Source organism: Rissa tridactyla, chromosome 6 (genome assembly GCF_028500815.1).
Source record: "Rissa tridactyla isolate bRisTri1 chromosome 6, bRisTri1.patW.cur.20221130, whole genome shotgun sequence".
Lineage (NCBI taxonomy): Eukaryota > Metazoa > Chordata > Aves > Charadriiformes > Laridae > Rissa > Rissa tridactyla.
Genome location: NC_071471.1, coordinates 34,012,469 through 34,027,359, shown reverse-complemented (window position 1 = coordinate 34,027,359; position 14,891 = coordinate 34,012,469). Strand labels below are relative to the sequence as shown.

The following is a 14,891-nucleotide window of genomic DNA, read 5'->3' as shown; positions in this document are numbered from 1 at the left end:
GTCATACCAGGAACAATAACCTGATGAGATTTTTGTTTATTTAATAACAAATTACCTGGTGTGTGCAGGTTTAATGATGATGATAGCTTTTAGTCTTCCAAGCAAATGTGAGGACCATTACTCGGAGACCAAATAGGGTGGATTTCAGCAGGCAATTTCCTCTTAATTATAACGTTGAAGAAAAATGACTGAATCAGAGAATGCCAGAGGGAAAGTTGTATAATCACCTCTGTTATGCTATGATCTCTGAAATTTCTCACGTTTTCACGATTTGCACTCGTTAGTATGCATGGTCTTGTACTTTTAACTCTTAACGTGGCCTTTCACAGATTAATTCACTGAACACCAGAATGCATCTGGCGGACCCAGTTCTTGAATTATTAAAGGTGCTGGCGGCACTGGAGCAGTGTACTGGCTAATAAACCCTTCCTGGGCTGGATTTCCTTGGAGGGCTAGAAGAGGCAATGTCCTCATGGCCGCTGCAGTGACCATCATCCAGCTGAGCAGCTCTGCGCGTCTCCCTGCAAAGTCTGCGAGTGCCCGGGTTTCATCCAGCCCTGCCTCGCTTCTCTTTACGCGCAAGGTGCTACCTGCGCAGGGGTTGATGGGGAGGAGGGCTGAGGTGGCCTGGCTGCCTTGTCCTCTGTCTTACTCTTTTGCTATTAGACTTAAGTATTCTTGTCCTTTTAACAGTTGTGAAATTGATACCACCAATTAAATTCTTACGAGCGACCTATAATTTTTAATTCAAATAAATATTCTTCGCTGAAGGGTCACTTTTCTCACATTGAAGTATAGTTAATTATTTGAGTAATCCTACTACTCATCAGAAGGTAACGTGGCAAAATGTGACACTATGTTCAACAGCTCTGTAGCGTGCATTAGCATGATGTGAAATACCTGTGCTAAATGCGTTCCAGTAAATCTTTAAGTTTAGACGGTGTATTTTGACTGAGCATTTCAGTGCACTTTTTGTGGTATCAACAAAATGTTGATATGATTTAGTGAGCTGAAGCCACTTTTGTAGCTGTTTCTATTACTGTTTACAAAAGTAAATTTAATGTTTCCTTGTAGTTAGTAGCTGACGGGGTACATTGAATATATTTTCAATAACAACAAAGCTGCTTTATACCACGTTGTTGAATACAGATGAAAGTTGCCAATTTGCTATTAATGGAACTGCGGGCTCTGGTATTTTATCTGTTTAAATACAATGCAAAGGTCAAAACCGAGTCTGAGGTCTAACCTCAGCAGCATTAAGAAACTGAAATCATACCAATGATAGGACCTGAGTTTCTAAGTGCTTCTCTGAATCTACTCCTAAATATATTTCACAAATAACCTAGTTTGAATTTTGTGAAACGTCTCAGGTGCCTACGTATCCAGGTAAGACAGACTTTGGTTTGCTGAAAAATAGTTATTCAGACATCAGTGTGCAAAAAACCCTTTCTTTGCTTTAAAGCCTTTCTTTGCTCCCCCTTTTTCTCACAGTTCTTTAGTACGTGTTTTTTATTTAAGGCTTCACTGCTTAATAATGTGCTGCGACGTCACCTGTTAATCTTTGAAAACAGTGGGTTACTGTCAGTACCAGTGAGGGGACGCTCGCCGAGAATGCAAGTAACCTGTTAAACCGTAATGCCTCCCAGACATCCTCTGTAACTGGTCGAGGGTACAATTCATCTCACCCAAAAAAGATCTTGGGTGATTCCTGCCAGGAGTGGCAACCAAGATGATTATGGGACTGGAGCACCTCCCTTATGAGGAAAGGCTGAAAGAGCTGGGACTCTTTAGCCTGGAGAAGAGAAGGTTGAGGGGGGACCTGATTAATGTTTACAAGTATCTAAAGGGTGGGTTTAAGGAGGACGGAGCCAGGCTCTTTTCAATGGTTCCCAGCGACAGGACAAGGGGCAATGGGCACAAGCTAGAACATAGGAAGTTCCGTTCAAATACACAGAAAAACTTCTTTACAGTGAGGGTGACAGAGCACTGGAACAGGCTGCCCAGGGAGGTTGTGGAGTCCCCTTCTCTGGCGATTTTCAAGACCCACCTGGATGCAGCCCTGAGGGATGTGCTTTAGGCAACCCTGCTCTAGCAGGGGAGTTGGACTAGATGATCTCTAGAGGTCCCTTCCAACTCTGAAGATTCCGTGATTCCGTGAGTGTCTGCTGCTTTTAAGTTAGGTGGGTGCCACGAACCATCCCGCCGCTACCGGAGAAAGCTCCTCTGTACGCATGCGGGAAAGTGGCTGCTGGAACAGGGCCTGGGGTGCCACCAGGGAACGGTGGGACTGTGGGCATCCCAGGGACAAGCGTTGCCACCTGTTTTGCTTTTTGGGACTGACATGGGTCACCACAAGCTGCCAGGGCCCTCCCGTCTCCGACATGGGAGCAGCTGTCTCTTAGGCTGTGCTTATGGGCATGATGTTACTCCACGTCCTCAGGAGGTCCCTGGAGGGTGTCTGCTGCAATTCTATCATTGGAATATAATGGATACTTGAAGAGACTTCATTCTTCACAATAAATGTTATTTATTTAGGCAGTTAGTGTTGAAAGAGTTAAATCAAGTAAATAGCCTTCTATTAGAAAATGCTGAGTTACTGGTCTGAAAAACTCACCTATTATACCCTCTGGCAGTGCCTCTTCTGATTCCCCTTTTAATTTGGTATTTCAGGGTGCATATGCACGCAGACAATTTCTGACATGTGCGTGGGCTGTCTCTGCTTGTTCCTTGTCACTGGAACAGGGTTTGAACAGTGGGGAGGGTTCATCACAGGGCTACTTAAAACCCTGTACAGCTCAGCCACAGAAAGAGCATTGTGTTGGAATATGTTTGGAAGTGGGTTCCAAACACGTAATCTCTGTGTTTTACTGCTTAAGAGATGGGGATTTTGAAATGTGGCGGTTCTTCATCACTTGGTTTTGGTGAAAAGTGAAGCCTTCACATGCTGCTGCTTGACTCCAATGTAAACCAGCCCATTTAGGCTGCGTGGTGGGTTTGCCCAGGCAAAACACTGCTGTTTTCACCTCGTCTCCTCTGAAAGAGAAGCGTGTGAACGACTCGTAGGCTGCGCTGTCCTGTATACGCAGAACTATACTCCGACTCTTCAGAAAATAATACAACGTACATATTCCCATCTTCAGCAACAAGACACTGTAACTTTCAGGACAAGCTGAATAAGTGTTGGAGATTTTAGAGTATTTAGAAGTTTCTTGAACTTCAAAGGAGGTTTTGTAAAACATTGTTGAGAACTGAGTAACCAGCCTTAAGCCGTGTCCATCTTCTGTCATTTAAAAATGGCAGTAGTTATAAAACAGACCACTGGTTCTGTCTGTATTTCAGTAGATGGGTTTTTCAGCTTTCTTCTTTCCAAACCTCTAGTCATTTTTCTTACTGGACCTCTTGGATGTCACTGTAAGGTGTTTTGGGGGGGTGACAGGGGGGCTGCTTAGTAACAAACCCAGTTCTGAGGAAGGTAAACTGCAAGTTTTGTTTGTGGTGGTCTGTTTAGCAATGTTGCATTTTAATCATTGAATAACTTCATGAGAGGTGTAAAAAGACAGAAGTATGCAAGTTGCTTTGTTTTTGCCTTGCAGGGCACACCAGCAAGTCGAGTCCGATACAAAGTCGACGTTGTCCAGTTCCCTTACAGTGCCAGCATTTTTGATGTGGAGGAAAACTCAGGACGTGTAGTAACCCGAGTAAACCTCAATGAAGAGCCAAGCACGGTGTTTAAGGTATGAACTCCTATAGCTGTACATTGTCAGTAGATATTGACTGCATTTGGTAGAATTCCTTTTACCTTTGTGTTTCTCCGTGTTGCTTTACATTGCATAGAAAGAAGTGAAAGTTTTGTTTGTTTGTTTGTTTCTTTAATTTCTTCCTGGCATGTGTCATGCCTTTTTGATTTCAGGAGTATCTCGAATGGTTGTGATTGCGGCTCTTACAAGGGCAGGAGAAACAGGGAGGCAGCTAAAGCAAACCTTAGTTTTTGGAAGTTACCTTGCTGATCTCCTTGGTTTTAGTGGGGCTGTCAGTGTCCCAATTTTCTGAGAACTTTATAAGAATGGCAAGAAATCTTGTAGAGAAAGTTACTGCGCAGTTGGATAGTTTGGGACGTTCTGTTCGCAAGTGCTATAATGTAAAACATTAGCTTTCGGGAGACTTAAGTTATTATTGTGGTGTTATTGTTGCTGAAGGGTCTCAAGTGTAGTTAATGTGGAGTAAGTTACGATTTTGATGAAAATCATTGGGACAGATCTCCTTTCTGGCATCCATGAGTGGAAGGGGCAGTTAAAAATTAAAATTAAAGTGTGTCACTAAGCAAAAAAAAAAAAGTATCTGTAATATGTGGGTGTTTATATGTAATTTCCCTACTTGGAAACAGCCCGCCTTCTGTATGGTCGTTCAGGAGTGTAATTATTTTGTGTGGCTGTTTTCTGCAGCTGTGACGTGCATGTGGACATGGAACTACTTTTCTATATGAAGATGGCTCTATATTAGGGCAGACCAACGGTAAATTTAGCAGAGCGATGCTTTTCAGAAAATACAGGTGCTTAGGGAAGAAGCACAGAAAAGACTCCAGAAATCAGTGATGTGGAGACTTTGAGTTAGTATTTGCATTTAGACCATTGGGCTTGTATCTGTCGCTGAATCTTCTGTGAATTTGTCCAGTCAATTTTTAACCCACTCATACTTTCTGCAATTATGATATCTTGCACTGCTGAGTTTCTTGTTATATTGGCTGAAAAATTGCCTTCTTTTGTTTTAAGCTGTCTCTTCACCGACGTATTCCAAGAATAGCTTGGACTAGCAGAAATGAGTTGAAAACTCTGTACTAGAATGAGGTGCTGACCTGCTCCATTTAGTGACCTCTCGAAATAAGGACAGATTTAGAGAAATAGGAAACTGGAAGACTGTCCATTACTCCTTCTTCAGTGGGCTGGTCTCTCATCCTTTTGCTAGCAGATAGCTTACCTTCATATGAAAGCTGAAAACAGGCGAACCTTTTTGTTGCATTAGGAAAGCACAGATTAAATAAGCAAATAGACATCAGTAAAAATCAGATAATCAAAAGATTTATAATAGGCCACCTTTGGAGAAGGTCTTCTGGTCTTGTCCATGTTTTAGCATACAGGGGATCTCTTTTCTTAAGAGGATTTTTTTTTGGAGGGGAGGTAATGTTAATTTTTTTCATTTTGATATCAGACCTCGGTTTTAGTTATTAATATCATCAACACAGAATTCTTGGCTAGCACTTTTTCTGTTTGTTTTAGTGGGAGTTTTAGGTGGTTTTTCAATAAATAACGTGTAAATGTAGAACTGAACCATATACTGTTAAAGCAGTTGAAATTGGTTCTGGAGTTCTGAGTAAGCACTCTGCATGGTTAGGTGTGAAGGGAATCCCCTGAAAAATGTACCTGAAGCCAGCAGTGTGTTTTGGAGAGGTATTTGTAGAAGGCTGTTGTATTTGAAGTCCCGTTTCAGGTGTTTCTCTACATTTTCTGGGAGATGGTTCAACTTGTGGATGGCTGTTGCCTTTTTCCTCTATGTTTTGTTCTTACACAATGTATGATTTGCAGTGAAAGAAAATCTCGTCTGACTTGTTAGACCCTGCAAATACAAGAAGTCAACATGCAAGTCAACGTAAAAAATGCCTTTGCCTGTACCGAGAGAGTGATTTTCTGTATCTTTTATAGCTAGTGGTCATCGCATATGATGATGGGGATCCTGTGAAGTTCAACACCACTACCGTAGAAATTGCTGTACTGCAGCCTTCAGTAATTCCACGGTTTACGCAGGATGAATACAGGTAAGGCATTTATTCATTCACATTGTAACTGTTGTTTTTTAAGTTGAAATAAGTTCCTCTTTGAATGCTAGTCTGAGATATGTGGGCTACAAAAATACTCTGTTGTCAGTGTGGAAGTGCTTCCCTTGTGTATACCTCAACTTCTGTTCCTTCCGCTGTTCACTTTGGCTCACGGAAGGAAGTAAGGCACAAAAATTAGGATTGAACCAAAGCACCAAGAATCTTGTGTACTTAGAGCTGATAACATATTTACTGATGTTAACTCTTCTTTAGAAGAATTGGATGCTGCTCTGAGGAGAGAGCAGTCAGCACTCAAGTCCCCCACAAGCATGACGGTGTGAAATTACATGCAGGACTTTTTCCACAGCACTCCTGTTTGACAAAGGGAGGGTGGCAAAATACTTCAGAGCCGCTTCTTTCTCTTAGAAAGAAGATAAATAAAATTTCTCTTAGAATAACAAGTTATTTGGCAGCCAGCCATTCCCTAGTCATATCCGATAGTGGTGCAATTATACCGTCTTAACAGGTGGTCTCCAATGTCTCCAACTGAAAAGATCTGTAGGTGACAATGACGGTGAGGAGAGACTGGTTTGAAATTACCCTCTTGGAAGCTGTTTAAAATGTCAGTCATATGAATAAACAAAAATTCTGTGCATTGAAGTCGTATCTGGGATCACCGGGCCTCTAGGTTAAGTTGCCTCCGGTCTGCTTGAGTGTGTTTTGATTCCATACACCAGTCATGTGGGACATGAGAGGGTTCAGGCTTGACATCTTTGGTGTTAGAAGGTCAGATGATAGTTATTTCTATTACAGAGTCATGGGCTGATGAAGTTCACATGACAATGTAATAAAATCAATTTAATAAAATCAACCCCATTTTCTTAAGCTAAAAAAAAAAAGGTGGTACACAGGCTGATTAGTTTGTTAAATTTCGTTACACAGAATTAGTTCATAAATGGTTTCTGCTATGTGTACAGTAATAGGAAGTAACAGGATCAATGCACACAGCCTCCTGATATCTAGAAGTCACAGCCTTGCGGCAATACATGGTCGTGATTCAAATGGAGCAACGTAATCAGTATCAGAATATAATTTTGTACAAATATTTCTAAAGCTAAGTACTGCAGGGAATCAGAAATTGGAGGAAACGTTATTGGCCTCAGTAGAGCCTAACAAGAGGACTTGCTCGGCTATTTTAAGGGGTTTAGACAAAAATTCATGATGTGCGTTCTGGTTTTCCTCACGATTAGAATATTAGCATTTTGAAGGAGTACGTTAAAACGAAAAATGGCAAAATACTAATTTTGTATTTAAAGTTGAAACAGAAATATGAAATCTGAAAGAATAGTGCAAAATTAAAAACTTTGCATTTAATGGTAGTGCAAATGATAATCCTTTGCTGAAAAAATGTTCTTAAGAGAGATTATTCCTGCTGCTCCCTATATTTTATTAGATATCTTTGAATGTACGAGGTGTAGTTTGGGTGATGTAGCAGAAGGTAGGCCTTTAAATAAAAATGTTTCTATTTGTTTCTATAACTTCAGCTATCGTGGGAAAGCGTGCGGTTTCTGAATAATATTTAAAGCCTTTCTGTAACAGACGCAACCTTCTGTGTTACTGTTTTCAGGAAAAAAAGTGAACAGGTCCTATATACGTAGCTGTGAGGAAAAAACAATGTCTAGCGATGTTTAACAGAATGACATGAAAATACGGTACTATAAGACTTTTCCAAGATACTCCATGTTTCGGGTAAATTATAAAAGGTAATTTATCCAGACTCAGGAGCCAGCCGGGGGTCACTGCTAAGGGCTTACTTAGGAGTGCACTTTGTTTCCTTTTTCTTTTATAACTTTCTTCCGAATGACCTTCACCTTTAAGGAGCTTGTCCTTGGATCTTACCTGGTGACAAATGCGATCCCTTAGCAGCGTGACACGCTCTGGGCTATCCGTTGTTTTGGGAGAGGCTACAGCGCAGCCACAGTGCCTCGAACAAATCCAGCCTGAGGAGTGCTGAGGGCACGCTGCGCTCCACCTCTGCGAGGTAAAAGGGGGATCTGGCGGTTCTCACCTCAACCGGCACAGCGTCTTTGTTTGCAGGATTGGGAGAAGAGACTTCAGCGTTTAGGAGCACAGGTGGAGTTTGCATCACCTTGTGAAAAGTGAACTGAGCTCACGCTTCCTGAGGCCTCTTTATGGGAACTTTATTTCACTACAATGGAGAAAGCTTAAAGTAAAAAGCGGCTCATATCCCCTAACACCCTTAGATGACAACTGAATAACCCGTGTTACCTTCTCCTCCTTGCGAACTCATCAGGATTAGCTGAATAGCCCAGTTTCTCTTTCCAAAGAAACAGCGCTACTCCATTCTTGGTAAATTCTTTCATGCACACCGTAGTAAAATAAACTCTTAAAATCTTTTGGGGGCAGTAAAGGCAGTTACTCATTTTCTTCAATGTCAGAAATTAAATGAGAACAACCCTAAAACTTTCTGATTCAGCTCTGAGCCTCCCTAACATTTTGGAGCAGGACTAGTTTTGATTCCTAAGGTTTTTCAGGGATTGTCACACTGTGCAAACTGCACTTCGTGTTTGGTTTCTTGACAGTGATGCGAGCCGAAACTGGTAGGCTTCATATAACCTTATTTTTCAGGTGACAGAGTATATCTTCAGGGTAAATGTCAGCACGGAGTAATGGTGGTGCTTGCAAAATGATAAACTGTTGAATGTGGACACTAGAATTTCTGCGGAATTGAGAATTAGTGGCCTTAGAGTGGATTAGTATTGATCTTTGCTTGCATAATTATCATAATCTGGATGATTCCAGCAGGATGCTTTTTTTCTAGCTGTTTTACAAACTTCATTTCTGTGTATTTTAAAAAAGGTCACAGTTGAGCAGTTTTACAGAATAAAGCTACCTGCGCAGTTGCAGCATGTATTACAAATCAGAAATAAATACAAAAAACAGGAAAGAGAGGGCCAGATGGCACCATCAGAAAGGCCCAGCCGTGGTAGGCAGACAGGGAGATGAAAGTGCAGCTCTGCCTTCAGCCGTGGGTCTGGCAGCTCCCTGCTCTCTCAGAAGGACGCCAGCATATCTACTTGCAGTCCTGTCCAGGCTCCGGGAGGCTTTGATTGATTAGTATCCATGATTTAAAGTGAATGCCACAGGAGGCAGCAGTCAAGTAGATCAGAGTCAGAGATTTGCATTTTATTCACTGCCTCTCCCTCTGCATTATCCCATAATTTGGGGCAAGTTAATTAGTCTCTCCCCCCCCCCCTTCTTTGTTTGGATTGTAAATTATGCTGGAGACTTCTAAATGCTGCTGCGCTATACATACAAAACAGCAAAAGGAAGCTAAGAGCTCCGAGAACTGTAAAATACAACATGGAGCCGTTACTTTGTGATGAGTGATAAAATATAGTTCCTTCCTAATGACTGAGGTAGTCGACCGTGAAAGTACATCGGAGAGATATCTGCTGCAACCAGTCAGCTCTTCTGGTGGGAAGTAGCACGTCAAGGCCACGCATCCCAGCAGCCTGGGTCAGCGTGCTGTGGGACGCTCCTCCTCCACACGCTCACAGCCTCTTAGGAGCAGAGCAGCATCAGCCAGCAGCTCCGCAGGATCTGGTCCAGCAGCTCCGCAGGATCTGGTCCAGCAGCTCCGCAGGATCTGGTCCAGCGGCTTGTGAAGATGCCACTTGAGGGGCTCGCAGGCCGTTAGCATAGTCAGTAAGGGCCAGATGATCCATTCCTGGTGCTCCTTGAACGTGACCATCTTCTAGGGAAGCCGATACACTGCAACTCTCACAGATCTCTCTCTCATGTATCCTTAGATGGGAGCCGAACTGCCTTCACCGCACTTCAGTTGGCCCTGCAGGTACTCCTGTGCTCCTGGCCTGGGCCTTTGTTGTGAAGCTGCAGAGTTTAACTGCGTTAGCAATGTGCATCCTTCTCTATTTCAATCCTTGTCACGGATATTAAATATGCCTTTGAGAGAGCTGACAGCCGCAGTGCCTGCTAAGCCAAGTGTTTTCCAAACCAAGTGTTGTTTGCTCATTCCACAAAAACGCAAAGTGTGAAGAGGCAAAAATCAAAAAGAATCAAAGGCCTAGAACATGCAGACATTTAATTGTAGATGGCTGGTCCACCTCTGAGCCTGCTTGACCTTTTGCTGCCAGGGAGGGAGACTGCTTGTGCTGCTCTTCTCGCTGCATCTCCCCACGGGGTGCATGGCAGGCAGTCAGGCTTTGCTGGTTCTGCAGAGTGCTGATGGCAGGAGGAGGCACGTGTGCCGAACCTGGCGCACGGGGTGGTCATCAGCAGTGTTCGGAGAAGGCCTTGAGCTGCCACTTCCACTGCCCCTCTCCAGCCAAAGTGACAGCCCAGAGAGCAGGGCCGCGGGGGTGCTGGGCACAGCAAGGGGATGACGAAAGGCACGCAGCATGTGAGACTTTCTGCATCACTGCCCAAAACAGGCCATGGCTGTTCGCACAGTTTATGAAGTTTTTTTTAATGCTGACTTTGATCTTGTTCTGCTTAGTGCTGGCGGAACAGCCACCTCTCTGGCAATAAATCACTTGCCTGGGAAAATCAGATCGGCTGTTTTGAGTGGTCCCTTCCCAAGCTATTATTTCTCTTGTCCCGACGGCTCCATCCAGGTCACCTCTTGATTGAACTCCAGAGCAAGTCATTGATCCAGAAGTTTCCATTTCTTCCAAACAGGTAATGGCAGCACTTTCATTTCTTAATTAACAGATCATAATTAGTAACGCTATGGAACAGCGAAGACCAGATGTGAAGTGAACCTCAGATGAATATAAAGAGATTTTTTATTTCTTTTTTTTGCAAGCCTGTCCCCTTCATGAGTAGGTTCTCATTTTAAAAAAGTAAAAGTTCAAAGGGACTTGGGATCTTTTTCTTCTTTTGTTAATTAATAAATATCACAATCTCTGCAACGAGAAGGTCATTGCTAATAGCAATGTGCTGCTGTAGCAGGAAATGAAATGTTAACTGAAAACAGCGTCATTGGTTCCTAATTATTGCCTGTGGGCACATTAAACAGGTGTTCAGCTATTTCATAGCAGAAGAACGAAAATACTGAAAACTTTTAGCTTCTGTTAGTATTGCATTATAGGTCCCCAACCTGTTCGAAAATATGTGTCCAGTTGTACGGTAATCTGAAGTTTGGTTCCAATTTATAAGGAAAAATGTGAAGTTGCAAATTTGAGGATATTGCTTGATGTAAATGGAGTGTGGCATTTTATCTTTCTACTAGCAACAACACTCTGCTGTGAAAATGTGTTCTGGTTAAAAAATGAGACTTTGCGACATGTGGACCTCTCGCTCGCTCAGCAGAAGATACGATGTAATGTTTTCCACTTAATTAAATCCATCAACACTGTAGGCAGATATCATCCAAGCAAATAGCTATGTATCATCGGATTTCACAGAACAAAATTATGGAGGCATATCGGGTGTCAGTTGGAAGCATTATTCCGAGAGGCTGTTCCCATTTCTCTGGTTTCCTGCTGTTCAGTCAGACAGTTATTCTCATTGGGGAATGGGGAATCTGCACGGAGGCACTGAGGGTATGGGGGGCATTTCATGTTTGAAATCTCTCTGATTCGGTGCCTCCTTCAAAAAGGTTTGGTACAGAACAGCATCCACAACATTGTGAACAGCTGAGGCCTCATAGAAGCAACTGTGCTTTTCTTATCATGAGTATCCTACTGACTCAGTCATCCTTCTTTACAGAGCAGGAGAGAAAAAGAAAAGTATTAAGAGAAAGGAGTTATTCCAGGGAGAGGGAAAGGTTAATGTATGCATGTCTTAAAACATCAGGAATGGTAAGTTCTCTTCAGAAATGAGGACAGCTGCTGAGAATGTCCTTTGTTCAAACCAAGAGCAGCACAGGGGGGAAACAGGGGACACCAGGGATTTGGAGGGGAAGGGAACACTTTTGGGTTGAGGGCAACAATGAGGTTTCCAAAGCTGTTTTCTTACTGACTGACTGACTTGTCTCTGACATGTTGCTTTGAGAAGTAATTTGAGAAGTCATAACTTGTTTCCTGTAAGTAAAATGGTACTATTCAGGGAATCAAGATGCTTCCTAAATGAAACTGTGTCCCAAAGTGGCAGGATATAAACTTTGGCCTTCGATGCAGTTGGGTTTTCTTCAGGCGGCTCGTGATCTGTATTTCTTTAAGCCTCTGTTGACTTAAGTCTTCTTTTTTCTTTCCTATTAGAGCTCACTGCCGTTTTAACTAGTGCTCAATAAGGGGGTCATTTCCCCCTTTTTGTAACAAGAGAGCACAGGGGTTTACTTTTATCCCTCAAAAGTATTTTATTTAATGGTGGTAGCTTTAGAGCATCCATTTGGGTAATCCTTTTCCCAGGATATCCAAGTCTTACTGCTGCTTCTCCCGCCTTTCCCATAATGGAATTTACATTCACATTTTATGAATGAAAGACACGAAAAAGAGAGCAATACTAGCAACATTTTTGATGCAGCATTTCTGAGGTGGGGGAATAAATAATATTTTTCCTCAAACTGAAGCTAGGGGAATGATGCGTAGGTTCCAACATGCGTTTTTAACTCAGAGGCAGCTTGGCTTGAGGAAAATATGTGTGATTTTGGCTTTGGAATCGATGTCTTATGGTGGCGTTCTCCTGGTACTTATTTTGGCTTTGTAATAAAAATTAAGAAAGCATATGGTTTATAAAAGTTAGGAAATTAAAGCATGGTTTGCCATGGAAAAATTAGCGTGCGAGTTAGCAGATGATTGCAGTGTAGTAGAAGGATCACCTTATTTTTCTGGTTTTCCTTGTCGTAGGAGTGATACATTGCATTTTATTAAAATCTTCTTCTTTTTACCAAATGAAAAGGAAACTCTGATTTTATGTGGGTTTTTTTTTCGATGAAATCTTACAGTGAAATGAGTCTAGCTGCATGCTAGCTGGTTAAAGTAGAAGAGGGGTCCAGGTCCGCGCAGGGAGACTGCCTTTGTTGTGCTGGGGCAGAGCTTTCAACACTGTGTTGCGGTTTAATGAAATGTAGAACCGCGTCACTCTGGGAATGTGAATCTGGAATACAAATACTACACAAATGTAGTATTAAACCCTATCGGCAGTGTATTATGAGAGTGCAGAGCCTTGGTCTTAGAACTGATCCTATCCATGCCCATCCATCTGACTGATTCCAGTATGGGAGTGAGGCCTACGTTCTGCTTGATGGGAATTTATTTTTTTTCCCTTTTTTGCTTCTGTAGTAATCCTGACAGAAATTTTCATGTCTTCATGTCCTTTGCTTTAATTTAGGAAGATTGGTGGGATCACACAAATGCATTATGCCCGATGACAGGGAGATCACGGGAACAAAATTTGACATCTGGTTGAAAAGATAATAGGTTATGACAGGGGCCCACCGTAACAACATCCAGACTCCCTTGTCATCTGTTTTAGAGATAAATACTGTGAAAAGGTCATATTGTCTTGGACCAATTTGAGAATTGGGACAGAAAGTGAGGATTTTAAGTACAGTAAGGAATACAGTATCCTTTTCAGGACACTTTGAAGATAAACTGCTTGAAAAATATGTCTAATTAAGAATCACTGTCTCTGTCAAACTGTTCAGATTGTTACAGTTGCACATACAGGAAACTGAAAATGTGAAAAATTGATCAATTATTGCTCTAAAATGTGGCTAAGTCCTCCTTTTTCTGAGCAAGGACAGGAATCCAAAAATAGTTGGCTGTGTCGGTGAAAGGATTAAAAGAGCTGCCATCACAATGTTTACTTTTTCCTTATTTCTTTACTTTTTGTTTTGCTACGCCAGTTAGAACCTTGTACGGTTTTTTTTAGAATTTTAAAAACTCAGCTGCATAGCCAGACCAATTTAAGTGTGTCTGTTTGCAGAGCTTTTATTAGCAATTTTATTGTCCATGTAACTTCACCGTGAGCTCACCTCATTTTAGACACTGGAGTGCTCTGGCTACGCTTGACTTTTCTGCAGAAAAATATATAAATTCAGTTGGTTTTAATGGCTTATGTAGCTTCTCTTTAATGTGAAGCATCAGACAGACAAAAAGCCAAACGAAATGACTTCCCAGGAGGAGCCGGATGAAAAGAGGGTGTGCAGGAATGGGTGCACTGCTTGGAATCGTGTTTCGGGTAGAAGAGGATGGAATAGCTTCAGGTAAAATACCCTTGAGAGTTAAAAGTAGCCAAGGCCAAAACACTTTAAGAAGCTGTAATGTGACAGAAAATAAGGAGATGATTTTACCAGAAGGGGTCCAAATGACATTTTAATCAATTTGAGCTAAGAATCCTAGCAATGTAATTAAAAAAATAAAATATTTAAGTTCTGAGGTATGCTTATGGACCTCCATGAACTAAAATGTAATCCGCAAAATAGAGTCGACTGAAGTGTCTAATACAGAGTACATACACATCACACTATTAAACTTCAGCACTAAACCAATTTTCCAATTTATTATTGGGTTTGCTGGTTTTAAATTTAATTTTTGATTAAATCTCATGTTCGTGCTTTTGGAGATAGAAAGGTTTCATGGTGAATTTAAAGTATATTGGATATCAGGCAAATTGAAAAATGGATGAGAGTCTGACGTGTTTAGCGAAGGGGAAAAAGAAGCAGAAAAGAAGAGAGGAAAAGTTAAAGTTTCGGTTTGGACATTAAAAATCGTTATGCCCTGTGATGTATTTGGTATGTGTTCAGTCTCCATTTCCCCCTCTGATCAAGATACAGATAACTGAGAGATACCTAATTAAAAGATATTGTTCTCTTATGATTTGTATCCTTTGTCAGTGTTTTTGCATGTAAATAATGACTTTATTTTATTCCTGTTGTTCTTCTAGTTTGGAGTTGTTTGGTTTTTTTTTCCTGAGGGGCAAACACATTTTGTGGCAAGGTTTCATTCTGAAGCAGGAGGCGATGCAGTAGGGGCCTCAAAGAAACACCAGCAAATCTTCAACTTGTTCAGGGGTAACAAAATCGGAAGAGTGGGACAGAAGACTTGTTATTGAACATCTATTTTGTCAATTTTAAATTACTTTGTTCTTCCCA

At 41.7% G+C, this 14,891-nt stretch overlaps 1 protein-coding gene across 17 annotated transcripts in view; it reads left to right on the top strand.

Moving 5' to 3' along the window:
- PCDH15 (protocadherin related 15) overlaps nt 1-14,891 on the top strand; it is an 827,643-nt gene that overhangs the window by 728,093 nt on the left and 84,659 nt on the right. For all 17 annotated transcript variants that reach the window (XM_054204839.1, XM_054204838.1, XM_054204854.1 and 14 more), the window contains 2 exons: nt 3,594-3,734; nt 5,697-5,809. In XM_054204839.1, the coding sequence (XP_054060814.1) occupies nt 3,594-3,734; nt 5,697-5,809 (254 nt within the window). The remainder of the gene's footprint in view (nt 1-3,593; nt 3,735-5,696; nt 5,810-14,891) is intronic.